Source organism: Melanostigma gelatinosum, assembly GCF_949748355.1.
Source record: "Melanostigma gelatinosum genome assembly, chromosome: 15".
NCBI lineage: Eukaryota > Metazoa > Chordata > Actinopteri > Perciformes > Zoarcidae > Melanostigma > Melanostigma gelatinosum.
In genome coordinates, this window is record NC_136648.1 from 24,160,894 (window position 1) to 24,185,672 (window position 24,779).

General features: G+C 41.6%; 2 protein-coding genes across 4 annotated transcripts in view; both read left to right on the forward strand.

The window, feature by feature from the left end:
• The window catches only part of LOC306788993 (epidermal retinol dehydrogenase 2-like), a gene marked incomplete at its 3' end in the record, with an annotated part of 47,452 nt that extends 32,717 nt beyond the window's left edge, over positions 1 to 14,735 (forward strand). For 2 of the 3 annotated variants that reach the window (XM_079284737.1, XM_079284738.1), the window contains exon 7: positions 13,377 to 14,735. In XM_079284737.1, coding sequence (XP_079140863.1) covers positions 13,377 to 13,473 — 97 coding nt within the window. Of the gene's footprint in view, positions 1 to 961; positions 1,065 to 13,376 lie in introns of those variants that run through there. The other variant, XM_079284739.1, reaches the window with a different exon arrangement.
• Positions 14,736 to 23,202: 8,467 nt separating this feature from the next.
• LOC306789153 (choline transporter-like protein 5-A) overlaps positions 23,203 to 24,779 on the forward strand; it is a gene marked incomplete at its 5' end in the record, with an annotated part of 41,185 nt that continues 39,608 nt past the window's right edge. The window contains one exon of the mRNA XM_079284959.1: positions 23,203 to 23,290. Coding sequence (XP_079141085.1) covers positions 23,203 to 23,290 — 88 coding nt within the window. The remainder of the gene's footprint in view (positions 23,291 to 24,779) is intronic.

Below are 24,779 nucleotides of genomic sequence, written 5' to 3' on the forward strand. Positions count from 1 at the left end.
CTCCTCCCCTTCATTCACTACAACATGCATCAGTTAATACTTTGGAGCAGTAAACTACATAGTGACTTGAAAAGTACGATGACGAGGAACTTCTCGGTGGAAACGCGTCTGTAGTTGATCCATACAGCAGCCACTTCAATGAATTGAGAAATAAATTCTTAAATCTTTCTGCATTGGAAATCCAAGTAGCTTATGTTTCAGGGTGGAGGATGACTCATCCATGTCCCATTGACGAGGGGTGGCCTTGGTTACTTCGGTCTTGTAATGGCAAGCTGTGCCTATGAATTCTGTTTTGCTGTTCAGGTGTACAGATGTTATTGTGAGGGTCACAGAGGCGCTGATTCCAGCTTTTACCTCTGTGGCACTAATCATCTAGAACAACAAGCTTCTGTTGGTTAACAGTGCTGTTTTAGCCCATATTTGGTGTATCCTGTGAGGATGATTGAGATTGGACCTCCTGTCAAATTAGATAATTGTGTTTGTGTAACATGGCAGTCCACCATGTTTCCATCAAGACCAAAGGATAAGACCATTAAAATACATCATACATGTCGTCCATGATTCATTTATCCGGTTCCCTGCACGCGCCTTTAATCTTGTGAGCCACTAATGTAAGTTATTAAAGTTAATGTTCGGCAAGCTTTGGTTTGAGTGCAAAATCAGCCTTAAGAAGTCAGAATTTCCAACAATACCAGAAGTTGGGGGGGAAAGGTCACCATTAGTGTGTTTATCGTTGACACATAGTGAAAAGATACGAGAGACGGAGAGGTTTTGTACTTCCTTTTGAGAACACCGGCATTATCAGTGTCGGAACATTAAAAGGTACCAGGTGTGTGTACTGACACCAGTGCGTTGGATCCTGTGTACTGATGAGGTAAATTGCTGAATGCGCTGCCTGCAGCAGTTAAAAGACGTCTGAGCTGAACATGTTCTCATCCTGTCCCTCCGTCATCCTCTTCAGTGCTCTGCAGTGGAAGCTGACCTACCTCCTCAGCTCGTACCTGGGAATGTCAGTCCAAGTAGACTGCCACACTAACACAAGCGTGCACTGCAAGGTGCACTAGTGCACACATTACATCTCTTATATTGCAGCCACCTCACCGTCTGCCGGGGCTGGAATGGGGCTATGCGAAGCTTTGCTGTATACGGCGAGCCTTTGTAACATTTAATCAGAAGAGCCGACTCGTAGCAGTTCAGTTTTCAAAATGTAAAATGTCAATTTATGATGTCTGTAAAATAATATGTCACAATATATTTTCACATGTAGAAGTTACATTCCGTCTAGTCAAAACTGATTTACAAATATCTTTAAATTCATTTCACTGTATGAACACTGCAATCGCGCGCACACACACACACACACACACACACACACACACACACACACACACACACAGCAAGGACTTCTCCATGAGCACTACTAGGCACTGTTATTGTGGTGGGTGTGGCTTCAGCATGCAGCACTCACAGCCTGAGAGCTGTCTATTGATTAACAGGGACAACGCACTGGAGAGCAAAGCTGACGGCGAGCTTATCTTTGACCTCAGACACTTTAGTCTGCTTTTAACATGAACGACTCGCACTGCTTCCCAGACACAACGGAACCTGTTTGTAATGCCTTCAATAGATGAAGAGGAGCTCGCAGACAAGTTCTGTACTTTGACAAAAGCTTGTACAGGTGTTTATCGAATAAGAGTGTCAATTGAATAAAGGTATGTTATTTTTTATATTCAGTATCAAATGACAAACGTAATGCTTAACTAAAATGCACCTTGTTGGTCAATTGTCCCTGCAGAAGCACATATTGAGTGATATTAAGTGCTTAATAAATATCGTTTCTTTTTTCATGAATCTGAATAATGTGTGTTTATGATAAAGTGGTTTGTAGGACTACGATCACTGAGGCTAATTGGAAGTAGGGCTGAGCAAAATGGCCAAAATCTTCTTTCACTATACAGGTCATTTCATATTTCAGTAACAATATTCATCACAAAACTGCATGTTTTTAGTTGGTTAAATAAATCATCTATATGAAACATGGTTTCCCACACCCCAGTGTGAATAAAATACTTGACAAGTGAAAAGTACAGAGTGTTTTGTCATACAATCAAGAACTTAAGCGCACAATAATCAGATTTTCTGAGAAATATGAGTTGGTACCAATTTAGATGCTGTTCTTGTGTATCACGATATCTCAATATATGGTTTCATCGTGATTCTATTCTATTGAAATACTTGTATGTGCTTCACTTTGTAATGATTCTATCATTTTACAACTTCAAGTTGAATAAGATTTCGCATCAGAGAATATGCATCAATAAGGCAAAAGGTAATGCCTGCACACTACTCCATGCCACAGACGTTTGGTAAAGACTTGTTTTGATCCTACTTGGATCTACGTCAGGTCAGGATATTAGGAAAGTGGAAACCACACCTATATTCATACATCATGCTCACCAGCAGGCAAACCATGGTTCATCCACACACAAAACAGCATGATAAAACATCCAAACAATTAAATAAATAGCAAGAAACTACATAAGCCTTACCTCTAAATATGAAATGTGTTATCAAGCTAACTGTTAAGCGGGGGTTGCTACGTCTGCCAATGTCCTCCTGGCGAAGCAGCCTCCCGATGGCGGGGAGGACGAGGTGAGGGTTGTGAGTCGTTTTCTCGTTTCTTCCACTTTGGATTTCATCCAATAAGCAAACATTCAGAACGTACACGGACCCTGGATGCATAATGGCGAGCCCTCGGGCAGCTCTACTTCTTGGTCCTCCAGTGTTGGACTGAGGACAGACTGGACGCTACAGTGACTCACTATCACCCCCGAGGTACAAGTGGAGGTACAGGACGGGCCGGGGCGATCTGGTTAGCATGCTCTATTCAGTAGATGCCTCTGCATCACCAAACATAGACATCTGTAATAAAGTCAACCCTGTAACCTCTTCACATTCTGTTGATGTAAGCTCATGTTTTTAACTAAAATGATGGCTGCATCGTACACATTGCACCTTTTTAAATAGCTACACGTAGTCATCACTTATATATACATGTATTTGATATGCATGTAGATGCTCCAGTTCTACTCTAAAGAAAGGTCTGGGTCCTTCATTCCCTCAGTGGCAGAGATAACTAGTCGGCCTTTATTTGGGAAAGGCTTATACTGAACCGCTGTATTATCCAGTTCCTCAGTCAATGCAAACACAGCTCTTCCATGTTTACCTGTTGTCTTGATAAATTCAGTACAGAGTCATGTCCCATGTTCCACCTCTCCTAGCAGCCGGCCCTTTCTAGGCTTTTTAATGTGAAAGCATCCGGGGGTTCTGTTGATGGTAGCTCAACATCGATCGATCGGGAGTGCAGCAAATATACTTGCTTCCATTAAGTGATAAATAATACATTTCTTGTAGCCTAGCATGTCATATTACTAAGGCTTTCTCCTGCTGTTTGATGTTAAGGAGCATCTGTCTTCAGAAAAACTATTTCTCCAGTTCTATTCAATCTATGCTCTTTGCTTTTACTTCCTCTCAGTGCGGTGAATAAATGTGGTTGACACTGTCTGCTGACATTGACTCACATTCTCGAGCATCACCACCGACTGATAGATCCCACATCCTGCTTTCAAATGGTCACGAGCACAGTTATGGCACAACTGCGTAGGCAGTTTTGATAAACATCCTCATTCATCAAAGCATAACCTGAGGCCATCTCAGCTGGACCTTTTCTTTGACTTCATCAGTGATTCACTGGGTGGTGCAAGGGTAGTGTGGTGGGCATTTTCAATTATCACTTCACTTTCAAAAGCATTTCCCTTTAGTCTATTTGTCTTTTCTAAATGCCAGCCATTTGTTTCCCTCATCATTGTTATACACATTTAGAGTTCAGGTTAATTTAGTTATACAATCTTTTATCACAAGTACAGAGGGGACATGAACAGAGAAGACATTAAAGGCTACCCACCAAGATCCAATGAATCGCAAAACTAACAGACCAAGCATGTATAGAATAAAAAGCTTTTATGAGGGACCAAATAGTAGGAAGCCTGGATGATTCAAGTGAAAGGCTGAGGCTGACTGAGAGAACAGTGGGGGCTGGGCTGAACATTAGGGTTGATGTAATGTGGATAGTGGTAATCGGTGAAAGCATATGGGGCTGGAAACTTGGGCTTGAATTGATGTGCCAGTGGCTGGAAAGATAATGGAAGCATCCACAACTGGTGAGAATGTGAGGGTCTGTGTGTGTGAATTCACAGATTTGTACATTATTGATTACATTATGGTTAACCTTGCTATGTTGATGGAACAGAAAGTAGTCCTTAGTCCTGGTGGACTTTGGGCCTTTGGCACACATAGTAATCCAGCGTTGAGTGTCGAGAAAGAATCTCTTCACTCCATGATTTTGTAGTAGCACCATAATGTTCTCTCAAAGATGCGTCATCTCACCTTCGTGCTCCATCTTCAAAGTACATCAAATGCCATTAAGGTCATATAAAACATGATCTTTAAGTGGTGGGGTCAATGAATCAAGGCTGTTATCGTCTTCTGCTCTGAAACCATTCAAAGATTCACAAAATTGGTTCTTTCACATCATTAAGAAATGTCCATGGCTTAAGCATGAATTTCCTACAACATTAATGGACGCGTGAAGAACCAGAGATATCATCTTTTTTATTTCATGCATTCCTTGTCTAAACCTGGCGCCTACGTTACCCACAATGCAACTCCACTGCCAACAGTTTGGTTGGAGATTTGGTTGTGTTGTGCTGGTAGCGACTAATTTAGCCTGGATCCTCCAGCAGAGAGGTCAAACACTTCTTTTTAACTCCACACCTCCAGACTCAAATGATATCACTGGAGACATTAAATGCTTTATACTACTTTTTTAATATATGCAGTAGAACAACCCAACACCTGAGACAGACACAATTGGTGTACTTCCCCTTTAATTACAGTGTGGCTTGTCTTCGTTTTGTTGACTCAAATAATATGGTGGTGCAGTAAGACAGGTAAAGTATTTTAAGAATACTACAACATATACTGCTTCACATCAGCCTCATGAGGAACCCTGGGTGGGCTCTAAATGAAACCCATGGAATATAATAATTTCTCGGCAGAACCCCAGGGTGGGTTCGAGTTAGCCCTTTTAGAGGGTGAAAAGGTTCTGAGAAGAACCTCCAGAAAGATTGCACCATAGAAGGGTCCTCTGTAGATCCTCACATAGGGGAACCTAAGTGGAATCTTTCACAGATGGTATTAGGTATGAGCCTTTATGTTGTGTTCTAGATGGAATCTTTATTAAAGGCTCAACCAGGAACCAAAAAGGGTTCTCCTATCGGGACAAGCCGCAGAACCCTATATGGTTCTAGTTTGCACCGTTATTTCTAAGAGCAGTTGCCAGTTGTTACACAAGGAAGAAACACAAAATGTTCTACCTGCATGTCCCCCTACATTAACAGAAGAGTTGACTGATGAAAAGCACATGGATGGATTCATGTATGTGGGAACAACATTGCAGCACACCAAGAGCACATCTAAGGAGGTGATACATTTACAAAGAACAGAGACATAATATAAGAAGTAAATCAGACGGCTGCTCTGTGTTTATGACCTTCAGTCAAACAAAACACAGGCCTCAAGCTGCCTTTTATACAGCCATCAAGGACCGTCCGTTTTATGGAGACACTGGGTGTCTTCATGGCGCTGGGCACAAGTATCTGGCTGGATGCGACTTATGAAGCATGATAATGTTCCTCTCTGGAGCTGTTTTTTAGATGAACAAGTACACGCCACCTACAATAGTGATTGCAATTGTTTTATGTGCAGGTGTATGCATGAAACGGGTGTTTAAAACAGCTAGATCAATTAAGAATAGCATTTTATGGAGCTGATAGTGGTAATCCGGGTCAGAAATGCCACTTCATCGCTGTTAAATGAGCCTTCTGACCATCATGGTTTTAAATGTACCTACAACATGGCCGTGTTGTTGTTTGACTCATCAGTGAGAGTGTACATTGTCAGTTATAGGTTTACTATTGTGGTTATACACATCGTGATCAGTTTATTTGTCATTCTTGGTGGTAGAAACACTTAAAAGTGTCCTTTTTTTCCACCGCGGCTGGGTTGCAGCTCTCCGGCTGTAAGCGGCAACCTCGCGCCAACCTTATCAAATCTCCCTCTCCACCCTCTTGTAGCAGGATGTTTTTCATAGATGATGTACTCTGTTACTTGATGGTGCCGACGTGGAGATGCGCATTTCTGAAATGATCCTTGATAAAGCGCTGAGGGACAGTTAAGAGTATTGTTTTGGTGGGGGACAAACATTAGTGATGGCAGTAGCTGGCTGTGGTTAAGCATCATGTTGAGGATTTGTGTGGCTGCACCTGCTGGTTCGGTCATTCACCAAACATTGGAAATCTGCAATGAAGTAGACAGCACAATCTCCGGGTGTGGTGGCACCTGTTGTGTTGCTGCAGGTCTCCGGCCAGCCTCCAGGAAGAGTGCCAGGCTTTGAAGACAATTTGACATACAACTTTACATTCCTCCTGATGCACGACAGGAAGGCTCTACGGTTTTGTTTTTGTCATGTTTTTCTTGTGTAGCAAATGGACTACATTTAGTTGTGCAACCCTGTATGGCATAATGACGATAAATGCTACTTGAATCCTCCGACCATGTGGTGCGTCATCATGCCAACAGAGGCATATTTCTGCTTAGCACGTGTTGTGGAAGTCACAGATATCCCGGTAAACTAAACGCCGTCATGTCTGGTTCATAATATTGTTCAGAGGAGCTCCGTGGATTGTATCGAGCTGTATTCACTGTCTAGCAAGCCACCGGTCGCTGTTTACTACAGCTGTAGGAACACAAAATAAACTGATTTGGCTGTGATTCAACGGCAATAAACCGACAAAAAGGGACTCCGAAATAACTACATAATGATACCGATTTGTACTTGTCTTCTCAATGGAGCTCTGATGGATCGGTGCTAGGCTATGCTAACATCGTAGCAGCTCCACCAGCACTCACAATAACGTCATCTCGACGTAAATACGGCAGCGTCTATTCATTGTTTGTACCGTATGGTTTACACACACACATGTATACACATAGTTTGGTCCGGTCTCTGTTGATATGAGGTATCGTAGAGCTCTGGGTGAACACAGACGGCTACAGGATTTATTTATTTCCTGATTCAACAACGTAAACATGTTGGAGTCCTTGATGAGGAGGAAGGGAGTTCAGCAGCAGGGCAAATCACTACAGAATCCTACCTTAGTTCCGTTTTGAAGTGAGGAACCTAACATCCCTCCAGTAGCTCTTCTGGTGCTGCTGTTTACTCGTTATCCAGCTTGACAAGCATGACAAGTTGGCGTTAGCTCGTTAATAACAGTGGTAAAGCAGGGGTGTTATAGTTTGCAAGACTAAAGACACGTTTTTATTCACTTGCCTTTTTTGGCCTATTAATATCCGATTCATCGATTAATCGCCAGATTAATCGATTATTAAAATAATCGTTAGTTGCAGCCCTAGTCATAACGTTATAATAACAATTAACAACACAACTAACGCTCTTTAACAAGGCAAAACACCACGACACAACAGTTTGTGACACATAAACAATTTGTAGCACTAATAATTGTACATTTATAAAATTTCCCCGCCAAAACTGCATGCTGGGTACAGCTCGTTAACAACAGTCTGCTAACAGCTGGGAGAGGCTCTGTTGCTCCAGTAACGTTACATTAAAGAACAGAAAAGAGCGATGCAGGATCAACAAAGACTGAACAACAAAAGGTATTTTGGCACATATGCAACGCTGATTACCGTAATATGTGTGGTAATTGTTATAAATGTACGTTGGTACATAGAGGGTGATAAGAAGCTGTACCTGGAGGGACTTAGGACCCAGGGGAATGTAGGTGAAAGAAACGGGAAGTGACGGAACGGAAGACGCGCCTCACAAATACACCGCTCGCTGGCCGGTTGACCGGCAGGTTCTTTTCGGCGTTAATTAATTAATGCTTTTATGCGGAGAAAAAAATACCGTGATATACCGTGAAACTGCCAGAATCTTACAAAATACCGTGATATGCATTTTTGGTCATACCGCCCAGCCCTAGTTCAGGTTGACTTATTTTAGTGTAAAATGTAATGTGAAGGTGAACTCTGACCTCTGTTCTGTCTCCTAAAGCTGGGGAACAGCCAGAAAGTATTTTTGAATGTTAACTTTGACGATGCCCACGTACATTTGTAGATGTTTGGATAGTGAAGCGAATGATTGGACAGTACACATCATTACATGCTGAAGCTCACTTTGTGGTTGTTTACAATAATGTATTTGTATTCAGCTTGTGGTGGAATTACAAATTGCACTCAAACAGCCCACTGATTCATTACAATTGATTTTGTTACAGCGCTCAAATATGTCAAAGTTGACATTAGGAAGTGTCACGATTCTCTAAACCCATGAATCATTTATTAAATGTAATTTGACCCTATGGTCACATTGTGTTTTGTATGCTTTTAAATTTCTGCTCTGTGAAGCACTTTGTGATTTTCTGTCTGTGAAAAGCGCTCTATAAATACATTTTATTATTTATTATTCTCTTTGTCTGTTGCCGTGTTTCTTTTTCTTCAGACGCGCCTAAGTAGGTGGAGGTAAAGAGAAACAAAAATACTGAGGATGAAGAGCCATTCAACTGGTTCAAAGAAAGAAGTAGGGTCATCCAGTTGATGAGGTGATCCTCTGTTTTACAGAGTAGGCTAAAGGGGTTCACAGCTCCACAGGATTATTGACTCGTCTGATGAGGATGTAAAAGGCTATGAGATGGAAAGCAATGCACTGACTAATCTTCTCATGTATGTTGGTGCTTTGTGTTCATTGGATGTCAAAGCTTTGCCAGATAGCTGCAGATATTGTTTTAAACAGAATTGTATTGGTTTTTAACAGAAACATAGCAGTGAGAGAAGAGAAAGACTGGGTGGGTGCGGTGATTGCAAGATAATTGGCCTCTCGGTACTAACCGAGTCAGCTCCCCAGGGAAGTAGTCAAGCAAAAGGACCTCCCATCACCCTTCAGAACTGTGGGTTACAGTCACCTCCTTTGAAAAGGCCCGAGTCTCTCTGAACCCTCACCCCAAAGATGCCCCTTGGTTTGTGAGAAATGGTTTCCCAAAATCTTTGAATCAGTTGCCAGAAGTAATGGTAATAGATTTCCATTGACTTTTTGATACTTTTCCTGTTCCCCTCAGCAGTATGAGACAGGTTTTTCAAAGATGATCATTTGTTTCCAAGAACAAAGAGCAGATTTCAAACAACAGTATCAGGGGCTCCTTGTTGTAAAGAAGCCCGCCACTCTTGTTCCACAATCAAGTCCATCCCATCCCCCATCCTGCTTCAAAGTGCTGGCATTAGACTGAGCGGAATACCTTTTAGCTTTTAGACCTGTGAGTGTGTGAGACCAGACACCCAGTGTGGACAAAGACCTTGTGATTGCTTGAGAAGTGGCCGTGTCTCCATGACGGTGATTGATCAGCGATTGTCTGCTACTCTCAGGGCTGTACCCACCACTGAGGTCATGAAGTCCAGACCTCTGAATACGTATGTTATGTATGAAATAAAAGTTTTGAAATAATTGTCGAAAAGTAACTTTGTTTGGTGCAGCACAGATATTTACAACGCCAAGACCCCTAACATGTTCATCTGATGACATCATTAATAGAGAGGCCTCATGCATCATGATGCCCTGTTGTTAGTTTCACCTTCACCCCTATATGTTTCTATTTCCATTGTATGGACCCAGTAGTAGAGGTGAAATGCGGCCCCCTGTTTGTTTGGAGGTATTACACATTGCACCTGTAGTTGTTTGTATACCAGCAATTGTGTCATTGACTGAAGGTCAGTACAAACGGACGCAGCTTTCTTAAGAGTCGCATAGGCTTAATCGCGGTGCCTACATTTCCCACAAAGCAACACATGGGACTCTGTATAGAGCGATCTCGTGTGACGTCACAGTTTAGCTGCCGGCCATGTTGGAGTACACACAAAGCCACTGGCATGCACGGCTGAGTCGCATAACCTATCGGTGGTGAACTTTTGTGCTGTCTTTGGTTGTGGCAGCAGAGCTGATAGACAAGAAATCATTCTTTCGTTTGCCAGCGGTCATTACACATCAAGGAAATGTTGAATAGTTGAAAGTTAATTCCTACACACACGCACACAATGACATGCATGTACAATGTAAACAAACACACGTGTCTGTTTGCACTGAGTAAACATTGAATATTGCTAAATATCTGACCAGATCTGTATATATTTACTCTTCCAATGTCGAGATGAGAATTCTCGACGACCGTTGCTTTGACGTCTCGGACCCATCCACTGACAAACTGATTATAAGTGTCGAGCCCTTTGTAGCACTCCAACTCGTCTTTTGTGTAAGGACTGGGGGTGTTCACGAGATACGCGTAGATGTTGGCGTAGTTTACCGATGGAAGATAAGTAGGATCGGCACTGAAACGATCTGCACTCATCGTATAGGGATCCAAGTTACCAATAACCTTCAATTTGGCCAGGTAGCGAACCTTTGATGCACTATCCAGTGATTCAAAGTATGGTATTTTCGCCGCACTTCCTTGTTTACTCGCCGCCATGTAGGATCTGTATGTACTCCAACATGGCGGACAGACCTCGTAACTAAGGAGATCGTGACGTAGGTGAGACCACTCTATAGGCTCCAGTAGAAGAAGGGCAGTGCAAATCACTCCCATCACTTAACCCAAACTGATTCAAGTGGTTTAATATCTGTGATCCCCTCGGTGCTTCAGCAGACTCCTTTTGCCCTTTAAGTAGGTTTGATGAGAGACGTCTCTGGCCCATTTGTCTGCAGACAGAGCCATTATTCTCCATTAGAAAGCCTTTCCTCTCTGGAACACAGCTCGCACAAACAGGGATAGTGCCTTGCCTGTCACCTCTGTTCATTTTACATGAAAGCCATTGTGCTCAAGCTTTTAATAATGCGTTGTGGGTTTATCCAGCCTTGTCTTGCTCGCTCTTTGAAGACAAAAGAGTCGTCGTCAGTCATCCAGAAGCTGCTAACTCCGGCTCATTTAGGAAGAGATGCAGGGAGGCAGCATTCTGACTTTAACAAATGATTTAACATTAGCACAAATACGTTGCTCCATTAGGAACTTCACTCTTATTGTTGACACTAACAAAGCTATCGGCCCCTGGAATGTGTCTACTTTTAAAGGAGCACTCCAGAAATACACGGTTCTCCCTTAACCCTCTGAAGCCCAACAGGTTCGGGACCTTTTTTGCTCCTTTCACATTTTGTCTGTGGCCTTGTTTTATATACATCTAGCACATCTATGGAAACAGCACAATCGTGACTAGAAGTGCAGTATGAAACAGTTATAATGCAATAAATCATTTAAAAAAAAAAAAAGAATCCAAGTTGAATTAATTTTATTATTATTTACAAAAATTGGAAATCAGTTGAATCTATATATTCAACATTTAAGTGTTACTAATGGTGGAAAGAAATGTAATGATGACGTGTTTCTCTGCTCTGTGTTCAGCAGCAGCAGTTCAGTCGAAGTTCCACTGAATGTTTGTCACGTGACTGTTTGCCTCAGACAAATCAATCACGGCTTCATGGTTGCACTGAGCTCATCATTTAATGTTTTTTACAGGATCTGTTTAGAGAACGGTTTATTTGACGCAGTTTTTATATGAGACATGTCGAATAACGTGTTTCTGATTAAATATTGGTTATGTCAGTTTTTACAGCTTCTGGCTGTGATAAACGGTGCAGTTTTGGCGATAGTTAAAAAAAACATGCTTTTCAATCCAGCTTGTGGATTTGGCGTTGAGAGGGTTTACGTTGTGGGACCTGCTAGAGTCACATGATGCAGAAGCTATCCTGAATTTGTGGCTTGGTCGAGCTCCAAATGCCCTGAATCCAACATTTCTACAGAGCTGTGCAGTGGGAGGAGTCGCTAGTTTACAGCTTGTTTTAATGATAACCACTTTAAATGTAACACGCTGTTAACTTTCAAAACATTCCTTTAATGTTACAGAGTCTGTTCCATGTAACCCATTTAAAAAAACAGAAGAAAAAACAAAGAACACGTCTTGATGTTTTATTTTGACATCTTTGATCAAATCTAGCTCCAAACCTCATGAACCGTGGCAGATGTGAGGAACGTGGCTCGTCGGTTTATTCAGCATATCCACGAGCTGTTGTTTTAATTCCTCATCAGTTCTGCCACAAAACCAGATGAAAATGTGTTTGTACAATGAAGTGAAAGAAATGTGCCATGATGTCACGTCTACGACAGTGTGAAAGGTGGAAACATTATCAGTACTCAACTACACGCTGTAAACAGTCATTATGTGTCACTCTGCAGGAACATAACTTAGCATAATGACAGCAATATCTGTTTATTGTGGTGCAGCCAAGTGTGGTAATGCCAATGATAGGACGCCATCATTAAACCAATCAAATGGATCCACCATATAAAAGCTTTTTTATTGTGAAATCATCAAATAAAATCAATATTAAATGCAGCATAGACTAAAGTGATAACAATATGAAATCAAAAAGAAGGAAACAGATGAAAATGCATACATACAAATACTGTGTGGATGACGTCTAAGCACCTTCAGGTGCAGTTAAAGTCTGTGGAGAACACACACTCAGTGTCCAGGTCATCACCCCTAGCTAAAGCTGTCAGTCCTGTAATCAGTCCTCCGTCATGCTTGTGCAAACGGCCTGACCTTACTGGCAATATTTCATTTGAAACAGATAATTACAGATTCAATATTTCTCTTTTTCCAACAAACTAAAAGGTAGCTTGACATGAATAAAAGTAAGACCTAGCATGCTAGCACTTTACAAACACACTTTTAGCATCCGGTCTCAACACACTTTGAGTCCAAGTCTTCAACTTCCTCTGCACATGTGCCTTTAGCTGAAATCAAGTCGGGGCACATGTGTTCAATCAACATGCTACTTGAAGTGACTCCGATGAAACACTGGTGACAGAACAAGGGGACAGACGGGTGTCATCTGCATAATAATTATGTGGGATTGTTTTCAACAAAGGTGCCACATTCGACATAGATTCAAAAACTGCCCAGAGATTGAGGCCTGGAGGAGGTCGTAATAAAGTAGTCCCTATTTTAGGCTGGGCTAAAAAGTTCAACCTCCTCAAGTGTAAGTTAAGTCAAGCCCAACATTAAACCAGGCTTAATCCTCTATCCCATGCATCTAAAGTCGTTTCTATTTCCAAACCCAACTCCTCACCTAAACTGCTGTGAGATTTTGCAGACGCGCTCACCTGATTTCTCCGTTGTGTTCCTCTCCACAGCATCCTCCCCATGAAGCAGGGCGTTCTGTTGGGCCAGTACCTGGGAGCCTTCAACGTCATGGACACATTCAAGGGACACTCCAAAAAACAGGAGTGAGAGGAGGAGAAGAAGTTCAGGGGGACTGAAATGGAAGGAGGCGCATTTTAATCTTAATCTTTCCAGAATACTATAGATTAGGGCAGAACAGCAGAGGCCAAAGGTTGGATTGGATTTGTAGACTTTACCTCCTTCATTTCAATGTATAATCCATCTTTTAATATCCTTCATGTACTTGTTTTTAAATGGCATTATCATTCGTTGATTGAAATGTTATTTTATTAATAACAGTTATCAATTGAATATAAATATAATAGTATTAATTATAAGAAACGTCCTTTTAAATTCAGCCGTCCAGCGTTTCTACCTACTACTACGAGGACCAATGCCGATGATTAGCATCCACAAACAGCCACAGTCAGACACTCACTGGCACAATAAGGTGGACAGATGGGTCGCGTCAACATGAACGTCCCTTCTGTACATTGTAATAATGTGTCCCTGCCATGGAAACAATAGAAAGTGGGATGTAAAGGAATCTCTGCTTGAAAGAGAAGGATAAGTCCAATTTCCTTATATTCCTGGAGCGGATAAGCACAAATACATGACCACAAACTGTAGTAGGTGAACTTCAGCTACATCCGCTCACGCTTTATTCCTCTTTTTACCTCCGGTCATCTAGCTAATGCTAATTTGAAAAGCTTCAGAGCTCCTTGGTTTACTAGCAGCACTCCCAGCTGTGCTTTGACATACTACATGCAACACTTTACTATATTAGAGTCGTAGTAGTAATAGTTAGAGATCACACAGGGAGCTGGTTTATGACAGCATCGGTCTCACTGGTATCTTCAGAAGGTAATGTGTCTTTTTCCTGTGGATGAAAAAACATTTTCAACCCCGAAGTATAGGTTTTTTGAAGTACTATGTATGAATTTTGCACTTAAAATATAATTTCCACATTAGTGGTCCTGTCATTTACTACCATGTAATGGTGATATTATAAAGGTCGTAATGTATACGAGTCCATAACCTTTGTTTTAATTGACAATGTTCCATTATTAATATGTAATATGTAACAGATTGCCATCATATGTGTGTATCATTTGTAGTTGATGTTTTTGTACTGAACACAACTTCTGTAAAAGTCATTTTAACGACTCATCTATGGATATGGAATGGGTTTTAATTAAGAGTAGCATCTGTTGCCTTAAATCATGCAAACAGCTGTGAAGTCATGAAGAAAGAGACCATGTGGAGATATGTATCTGAAGGTACATTTGACTGCATGTGATGTGTTGTCAGAGCTATCTCACAGTGTGAATCTGGAACTGTTTGAGAATTCTGATCAATAAATTCCAATTTCAAATGTTTTACATCTGTGTTTTGGGTCTCTTGTTCAGCATTATGGCTGAAGTGAGTTATCTTCTGCTTACAATTTGTCAAGTCTTGTTGGGTCATAATTGAATTCAGTGGTGAATGATGAGAATTCATGGAGCACCTCGGTAGCGCAAATAGTTAAAGCGCCAACTACAACGTCTCAACGGTGAGTATCCAGCCGGGAACCTTCGTTGCATGTCATCCCTCCTCTCGTCTCTTCACTGTTAACAAAAAAAGAAAATGTTTGATTTCATGTGTTTACATTGACATTTTACCATTTGATAAATTATTGATTTTATTTCAGATTTTCACTTTTTCGTTCCACTCACTCACTTTTTATTTCGTTTTCAACAACATAACAACATGCGTTTTCAGATTGTTTCTTTCTTTGTGCAGTTTCCAGCTGTATGTAGTCTTGGTGCACATGGTATTCAGGTACGGTGTACAGTGCACAGAAGGAACAACAAACATCAAACGGTGCTCACTCCAGGAGGAAAACAGGGGGATAATTGATTACATGCATCAATAATAAAATTAAAACAAGGGATTAATAATAGTCCACTCCTGAATGTAGTATGGTAAGTGCTATATCATTTTCAGAGAGGATGGTGTATAATGTGTGTCTAGAGGGAGTTAACAGGCAACAGTTGGGGCTTCGTGGAGAGCAGGGTCGTCTGTTAAAGTGGTCACCTGTCTTTGAAGGCTGCTTATCGTAGCTTCTTGCGTGACCACCCCGTTGGACCATGTTGATAAGCCGTCCTTCATGTCTTGTATGTCTGCTTTCATGTGCTCAACTTCTGTTTGGATGGCGGTCGTGTTTTTAGCAATTTCGGACCGCACCGCTTGTAATTCGGACTTAAGGGCGTTGAAATCTTCCGCCAGCGCACTTTTAAGTTCCTCTCTTATAATTGTAGAAATCTGTCCCTTTAGGGAAGTTAAGATGTCCGCTTTCATTCGTTCAGCGGTCATACCTGAGCTTTCACTGCGGGTGGGGGAAGGTTGGGCCGGGTCACCTGGCGGGCTTTGTCTCGTGGTTCTTGTTGGCCGCGATGAGCTCCCGCCGTATTTATATTTGTATTGTTTAAGCTTTTCCGCCATCCAAAACAACGTAGCTTGCATCAAGCAGCTTTTGGCCTCTTTGAGTTGTCCTCTGTGAGCTTTGAGGGGTATTTCTGTAATAGTAGCTGTTTTTTGTTAAAAAATATTGTCTGTTCTGCAGGCGCACACATACCTTGCTATGCTACCTCACTAGCGCCCCTAAACATCCCCTTTAAACATGGCACTACACTTCTTGGTAACAGTCCCAACCGATCAACTGCACCCCCACACAGTAAAGGAAGTATTACACTCTCATTATGTTTATGGAAGAAGAACATCTGTTTTTAATCTGCTGCTCAAAGTTTTGAAATGCTTTATTTTTTAATAACAATTTGAAAGAAGAAAAGAATAGCTATGTATGTCTGTATGGCCTCTTAAAGGGCCATTCAAAATGTGTATCAGGTAAAAATGTGTGTAATGTATATTCTAATGTATATGCATGTAGTGTGCTGGAAATGAGTCAGAAAGCTCTCAGAAATGAGTCTGGTTCTCTCGTCTCGAAGTCAATGAAAAGCTTTTTTGGTTAGGTGCCTGAAATGAGGTCTGTGGTTCTGTGGTTAACACAAGCTGAAGAGATTTCAACTTCCTGTTGGCCTACAAAAGTATGCAGCCCTGCAGCCCTGCATACTGTGCTGTTGGCATCCATAGAGCCAATCAATCACATGATCAGCACCCAGCCAATAAAATGAGTGCTGATTATGTTTTTTGACTCATTTTTTTGTCTGCTGCGGGTCGTTGTTGTGTCCTTGTCCACAGATCGTTGTTGCTGATCTTGTCTGGCCAGTGGATATGACGAATTCTGCTTATGCAGTTGTTGAGAGCATTGAATTTACATTTGATTTGAAGATTCTTCATTGTGTATGTTGCTATATCCCTCTAGAGCGCCAGATGTGCTTGAGCTGTCCTCTGCAATTCTTGCTTTGACGTCTGCAACTCCACCTCCATGTTTGTCAGTGATTCTCCCCAAGTAGGTAAAGGACTCACTCCGAGCCTGATGCCTTCCGGTTTATTTGGTTCATCCTCATGATCTTCGTGTTTCCCTTATGGACGTTAGGTCCTACTTGTGAAGACGTGTTGTGGTCTTACCGTGCATCTGATGGTGTTGCGTGACAGTACAGCTGTACTGTGTAGTTTAGTAACATGTAGTGAATTTACAAGGAGGGTCTGAACAGTGTGACGGTGCATTTGGCAGTGAAAGATGCTCTCAGTTGGAGAGGCAGGCTCCACAGCCTCTCTGTGATTGAAACGTTACACAACATCAATTTGACAGTCTTTGTGTTGAGGCATCACGCCTGCACGACAGCGCTACTTTTAAAAGGAGGAGTAAAAAAATACTAAGTTGTTTCAATAGAGATTGATCCACTTGTTCATGTGTTATTCAATACTACTAAACAGTAAAACCATCATATACCCTATGATTATATCGATGTTATATGGGCTCTAAAGGTTGGGCCATGCTCTGTCAACAACAGACTTAACACATTTATGCAATGTGGCATTCTTCTTCTACATTCTTTGTACCATTTGACATAAAGCTTTCTGTAAATTCACCATAGCAGCAGGTCCTTAAACCCTGAAATGAAACAATGTATCTTGATAGTTAGTGGATCAGGACCCAGACAACACATTGAGTGTTGATATGATCATGATTTTAGATATGGAGGTGCAGGTTATTGTACGCTGACATGATCTGTTCATCACAATTACATGTCCACATTGAAAACGTGCCTATCCTTATACTTGATAAAACTAAATAACATATACATTTATGAAATTAAAATAAATAAAAGTTGTAGTCCAAAAAATAATCAAACTAAATATAGTTTGAGAAACTGACTAAAAAGACATAAACTCAACTCAATGATTGTAACTTAAAAACCACCAATGGGGCCAGAACATGGTATTTAGTTTGACAGGTCATTTATCATTTGAAGCTAAAGCTACATGTCACAGTGTAAATGTGAACCTCCACATCACCTGGAGATCCAGACAGACGGCAATGAAAGAACAGCTGTTCCTCTTCATTCACTGTTACAATCATTAAAAAGCAGAAACCGCATGTAGACATTCAGAGTATACCTTCAGTAAAAAAAACTTCAATAAAAATGCTAACGCTAGTTAATGATTTGCTAACGTACTCTGCTAATGTTTGGTCAGCTTTTTACTTAGAAAATGTAACGTTTTAAAAACGTATATATCTCCTTCAACCTCTCCGAGTAACGAGTATCACTATCACACGTTAACCACGACGAGCTCCAAACCCACTGAACCAGCCTGAAGATGAAGAACATCTGGAACCACTGCTGAGAGTCTGTGGAGCAGAGCGGGATAGATGTTGGGCCCTGGTCGGAGCTGGACGATGCTACGCTGTGATTGGCCAGTCTGCGTTCTGAGGGCGGGACTTAGCAAAGGGTTTGTTGTACAGAGAGTAGGAACAGGGAGTGAAGATTTAACGTTCAGTAACTGTCTGTTTCAAACATAAAGATCTTTGTCCTTGCTTGATAAGTAGTATGGAGGTCTGTTGCTACACCAGTGCAATTCATTTTTCTGACAGACATCACTCAAAGTGGATCAGCCAATCAAAATGTGAACCATGTGATGGTTCTGATGTTAAACACTTTTGGAACTCCAGTGTACACCTGGAGCCAGGACAGGGAGTGTTATTAGGCAAATTGGCTGATGAGTGGCACCATGCATGGATAATGAGAAGCTATTACACAGCCACCCACTACAGAGCCACATTACTAATGGTATTAATAAAGTATCGAGCTATATTTCAGAGCTGAGGTGTTCCTCATCCCGAGGTATGTAAACCATATGTGGTCCCTGCTGACTGAGAGCAGATGAAGAGGTTTGGGTGGGGGGGGGGGGGGGGGTACAGTCCCTCTGTTCTGTCTCTCAGCTGGACTGCTACTGCCCTCCTGTGGAACATTTTCCAGAACAACCTTGAGCTGAAGGATTTCTCTTGGGTCAGACCTGGGCATTGTAGGCCTACGGACCGCGGGCCATACCTGCCCGTCAATGGAAAATTAGGAATACAACGTAAATAATTGTACATCATGCAATACAGCTGCATTACTTTTATTTTGAAGGCGACTGCTGCTGTTTTTTTTATCTCAATTTACGTACGCACTAACATTCAACCTGACGTTAGTCACTCGTTCACTGAACTGACAAACAGAAAGTGAGGTCATTGGACTACAACCAATAGTAATAAAAGTACTAATGTATCAGAAAGATGATCCCTGTCAGTGTTTTACTCTTCTATATGGATATTACATATGTATATTTGTTTGGATCATTATTCCTGTTGCTCATTTGAACTCCTTTGTACTCTGTTGTTCAGTTTGGGTAGTTAGGAAAGGTTTGACAAACTATAAGGTGCAAAGTAACTAACTAAAGCTGGCAGACTAATGTAGTGGAGTAAAAAGTACAATATTTCCCTCTGAGATGTAGTGGAAGTACAAAGTTGAATAAAATAGAAATACTCAAGTAAAGTACCTTGAATTTGTACATAAGTACAGTACTTAAGCAAATATACTAGTTACATTCCACCACTGATCATGATATTTACACTCACCACTCACAGCTTATCAAAACCAATTTCCTTTTTTTAAAGAGGTGGAATAATATAGAGCAGTTCAGTCTGTTGGTCCGGCCCTCCACAACAGTCCCTGTTTCTCATGTGGCCCCTTGGGAAAAATACCTGCCTGGTGTTGGGTCAGCCTGATGTTTCATAAGCTCATCTTTCTCCATATGAGCTTATGCAGCATCGAAAGTAACAACCCAGTCATTACTTGAAGCTGAAAAATGTCCCGTTCATCTTCAAAAGAAGTTGTTTTTCAAAATGGCGAGAATTCAGTCTCGCTCTTCTTGGGCTGAAGACTAGTCCTGCGATTCTAAATAGCCTTTCACAGGCCGCTGAGGCAGGTAGAGGTGTGTTCAGCGTCACAGACAGCTTGCGCACAGCTGGGAAGGATTTCCCTAATGCTAACGCTAATGCTAATGCTAACGCTAATGCTAACGCTGCGCTCTCTCGGCTCCCGTCAATCCTATGGTGTCACAACTGTCAACACTTCCTCAGCTCACTAACTCGCTAGCGATCCACTGGTGTTGGTCTTCGTCACCACCGTCGTTTGTTTCGGGAGTAGCAGGTGCTTCCATTTCTGCTTCCATCATGAAATCGGTCATCGTAGAATTCTACTCATGTAGTCGCCCGCTAGCTTATAGCATGTAGCATCCTGGGCATCACTGGGAATCAAAACACCGCGGCTTTGAGAGCACTTGTTTGCAATTGCGCATTAACGTGATTAACCAATGATTTAACTTGCTGCTAGGACCACTGATTCACCAAACCTGCTTGCAGTCTGTGTTCCACCACAGTCCCCGACGCTGCTCTCATGATTAATTTTGTTTCTAAAGATAGATTTGATTTTGTAGCGAGTAACGAAGGTTTCAGGGGAAATGTATCGGAGTAAAAGTATCAGTTTTCTTTGCAAAATGTAGTGAAGTAAAAGTAAAAGTCAACAGAAATATAAGTAGTAAAGTAAAGTACAGATACCCAAAAAAACTACTTCAGTACAGTAACGAAGTATTTCTACTTCGTTACTGTACACCACAGGTGTGTATGTCCTTGAGCCTTTTGAAATGGAAAATATATATACATATATTATAATAATAATTAAAAAACACAAGAAAACAAAAAAAACAGGTAAGTATTTTTAATTTATTATTATTGTAACAGACTGTCTCATGTTTATCTTTTTGTATTGGAGATGATATGTCCCTTCAGGGTTGTCGTATACTGTTAATCAGTGGCGGCTGGTGGAAAATGTCCTAGGTAGGGCCATCCTATCAATTTCAGCAAACATCCCAGTATGATTTAATGCAAAAAAAAATGTAAGTATCAAACACGCATTATTACTTGGCAGTTAAATATTTAACAACACGAAAACAATCAGTAAATAACACTTATATAACATAATATAACATGTTCATTTATTGAGATGCCCCTATGTACCTTGTTATAGGAGGTAAAGATCAGGAGAAGTAAACATGAAGTGTAATTATGAATACTGATGTTAAATTAAGCTATGATGAGTTTTTACTGTTAATTTAACATCTCTATTACATGTTGATGCGTCCATGACCAAGTTAAGCAGATGAGACTGAGGACAGCTATGTAGAAGAAAAGATGTTCACTTTGCATAATATGTAGCTTGACAGAGTTCTCGTGTGTCCTGGTGTTCTCATGTTTCCTTACCTCCTCATCCCTCACTCCCTACCCTGGTGTTCTCATGTTCCCTTACCTCCTCATCCCTCACTCCCTACCCTGGTGTTCTCATGTTTCCTTACCTCCTCATCCCTCACTCCCTACCCTGGTGTTCTCATGTTTCCTTACCTCCTCATCCCTCACTCCCTACCCTGGTGTTCTCATGTTTCCTTACCTCCTCATCCCTCACTCCCGTAACTGTCCGTGCTGGATCCGTCCCCGTTGTTTTAAAAAGCTAAATAAATGATTAGCATGACGTCATCCAGCTAGCCAAACCTGTCTGGTGTACAGCTAGTACAGAAGCTTCATGTACTGCTTCCCTTTCCCGCGAGTCTGCTGTCTGATTGTGAGGTCAGGCTGAACTGATATCAGCTCTTTGGCTGCAGAATCTCCTCAAAGTTCTCCTCTCAAACGGGTCTTGGAGGAGGAGTGCTCGCGCTGGCGCCTGTAGAGACTTCTCCTGACGAGAACGCGCAGCGAGGGGGGCCTGATCGTTCTGGCCCCACGCTGAATCTATTTGAGGGCGCTGATTGGCTAAATTGTATGTCACTCATTTATATCTTGAATCAGCAATTGGCTAAACTGCTTCATAGACCCGCCTCCTTTGGGCCAAAACTATTAGGCCCCCCAAGCTGCGCGTTCTCAGAGTGTCGTGCACACAGGCTGAGAGCACGAGCAGGAAAAGCATATATTTTGCGCAGATATCATATTTTACACACATTACTGGGTACATTCCATCGTTCAAAAACACAAATATTGACAATTTGTATAATTTATGATTATTATAATTTTTTAATTTTTTAATTTTTTATTTTTTGTGTGGCTCATGGTGGGGCCATGCCCCATGGCCCTCTATTGACCAGCCGCCACTGCTGTTAATGCCATATTGTGGAAGCTCTTGGCATGACATCTTATGATCACAACATTCTCCAAATGGCCCCGTCACACGCTCCTTGTCTGGAGTGGATATCTGGAGTGAAGCCTTAGCAGGGGGAGAGATAGTAAAGCTTTCATGTTCCACTCCTTCAGTCTACATGTGAGACCTTTATTAATATAATGTATGAATGTTATTAAATGTCAAATGTCTGTACAACTAAATATCTGTGATATTATTTTTTATTAATGCCAGCTTCTTGACGAGGTCAAATTAAAAACTGATCTACATACACAAACTCTAAATATTTACAGGGAAATGATTTCCTGATAGACGTGGAGTTGACTGATCAATATAACGTGCAGCCTGACCTCATGGTCTCAGCGTCGCATGAGAAAAGCGCGACACGAATGCAGAAGGAAGGTCATTGCTGAGTGTGTTACTGATGTTCTGCCAGCAGGGGGCAGTGGGGTACTACTCGGCAAGATTCAAGGCTGCGCTGACGGGAGAGACGCTCAGTACAGTGAAGCATGATGGCTGAGTCTGTGACTTTAACATCACAAGCATAATAAGACACGAGGATGACCCAATCTAGCTACATGTTGATACACATCCATCTAACACAGCAGCCCACGTGCCAAGCTGTTTGCACAAATACAGTGCTGAAGGAATGAATGGATCAGTCCATTTAAAATACAGTTTAATGTAGTTTTTCTTTTTAATAAATCACGAGTTCGTTTTAGTAATTAAGTAAAAAAAATAAAAATACTAGTTCAAAGGTGAATTTTCTGCTTGGCTCGTGACTGGTTTCCGGTTTCTTTTTTTGTCAGATTTATTCATAATCTGAAGCCTGTCAAACATTGAGACCTGTATTGGAGTACCATTACGATACGGAAGCTGACATTTTATTTTTCTTTATCCAGGCAGTATCTAAATAATGGGCAGTGGAACTCTACGGGGCGCGTGCAGGTGCAGCCTGGCCAGGCACACTTTGGCGTGACGTCTCTGCAAAGGGAGCGCGAGTGTATCGGAGTAGGTCTCGCGGGTTAGAGAGGAGAGGAGGAGAGGAGCTGAGGAGCTGAGGAGCTGAGGAGCGCTATAAACTACTCCACCAGCCGACTGTGTCTTCATTCCTCTGTCCCTTTGTCCGCAGACAGCAGCGCGCGCCATGGTGCCCCGCCGGTACGCGCCGAGCGGCTCGGCCGCCGTTCAGAGCGAGATGGACGCTGGAGCTGCACTGCCGGGTCCCGACTACGGCGAGTACCCGGATTATAATGAGTAGTTTAATTAAGATAATACGTGGACATTATTGTCTGCATTACCTGACGAAATAAAAACATAACAGAAACCACAAACTTATCCGAATGTAGGCTATTGAGATGGGTTAGGGTTACCTGGTTTTATACTTTTGTTGTTTCTTTGACTAAATAGATAAATAACATGACAAAGAGGTTCGGCCACGACGTGCTATCTCTAGTGACATCTATGCAGACTGCAGCCATGCTCTGAACACTATGGATTATATACTTATAGAAATAATATAATAATAACATTATGTTAGAGCACCTACTCTGTGTGTGTGTGTGTGTGTGTGTGTGTGTGTGTGTGTGTGTGTGTGTGTGTGTGTGTGTGTGTGTGAGTGCGTGTGCGCATTTGCGGATCCCTTCACTCTGGATGCAGTAACGTTACTTTGTCCGATAATTTTTTTTTTAGAGTTAAGTTTAATTTCTAGCTTTTCAAAAAAAAAAAAAGCTTCTGGAAAAGACTCAAACAAAGCAATTCACTGTTTGTTATTTTACACCACAAAACAAGTCGACATTTGTTTTGTTTTTCTCGGTGAAACATGTCCAACCATCTTGTCACAGTAACCACACCTTAAAGCAGGCTAACACGTGAAACTATCAAACCCACAAATAGGAGCAGATGTAAATAGCGGTGTTGCTCAAAGTCAAGGACGCTTCCTTGGTAGGACGGATAGTAGAAGTCACAGTAACGTCACACATTGGTTTGTGGACTACGGCTGAAAAGAGCCTCTAGTTCGGCTTTTTGGCAGCTGCCATCTTGTTTTTTTGCCACCAGAAGTGACATGAGCGGGTCGGGATAAGTACAACACAACAGTGAATACTGAGGTAATACATCAAGTGTAAGTAGTCATTTTCTCATAGACATCTATACAACCGGAGGAGTCGCCCCCTGATGGTCAGTAGAGAGAATGCAGCTTTAAGGACCGTTGCTTGCTGTCTGGTGTGGATCATGGATGGATCGAAAGAACTGGATACACTGTTCATTGACTTCATTCCTATGAAAGTTGCTCAGTGGTGCATGAGGCAAAAAAAAGTTTGACTTCCAAGTCTAAAAGTACCCGGATCTTGCAGAGATCTTCTTTAACTGAGTTATTCAAGTGTTCGTGCTGGGAAGTCGATGTACCCAAATGTACGTCTAAGGGAAAAAGTATTTTTTGAGACCAATGGCATCACATGATGGACCTGGAAATTATAATTCCACCGCTTGCTCACAACATCAATTTTTCTATTCTAGATGGAATTTCTAGTAGGAATATTGATTTTGCATTCCTCAAAACAATATAGACAGATTCATAACAGGTAGGTCTATTACAACATAAATATAATATTTTTGGACAATTATTAAAATTCATTAAGGTTCAAAACATCCAATTAATATACTCTCCTCAAAGCTACAGACTCCATTGACAGAAACAGTAATTCTATCTCGCCGACTGTAAAA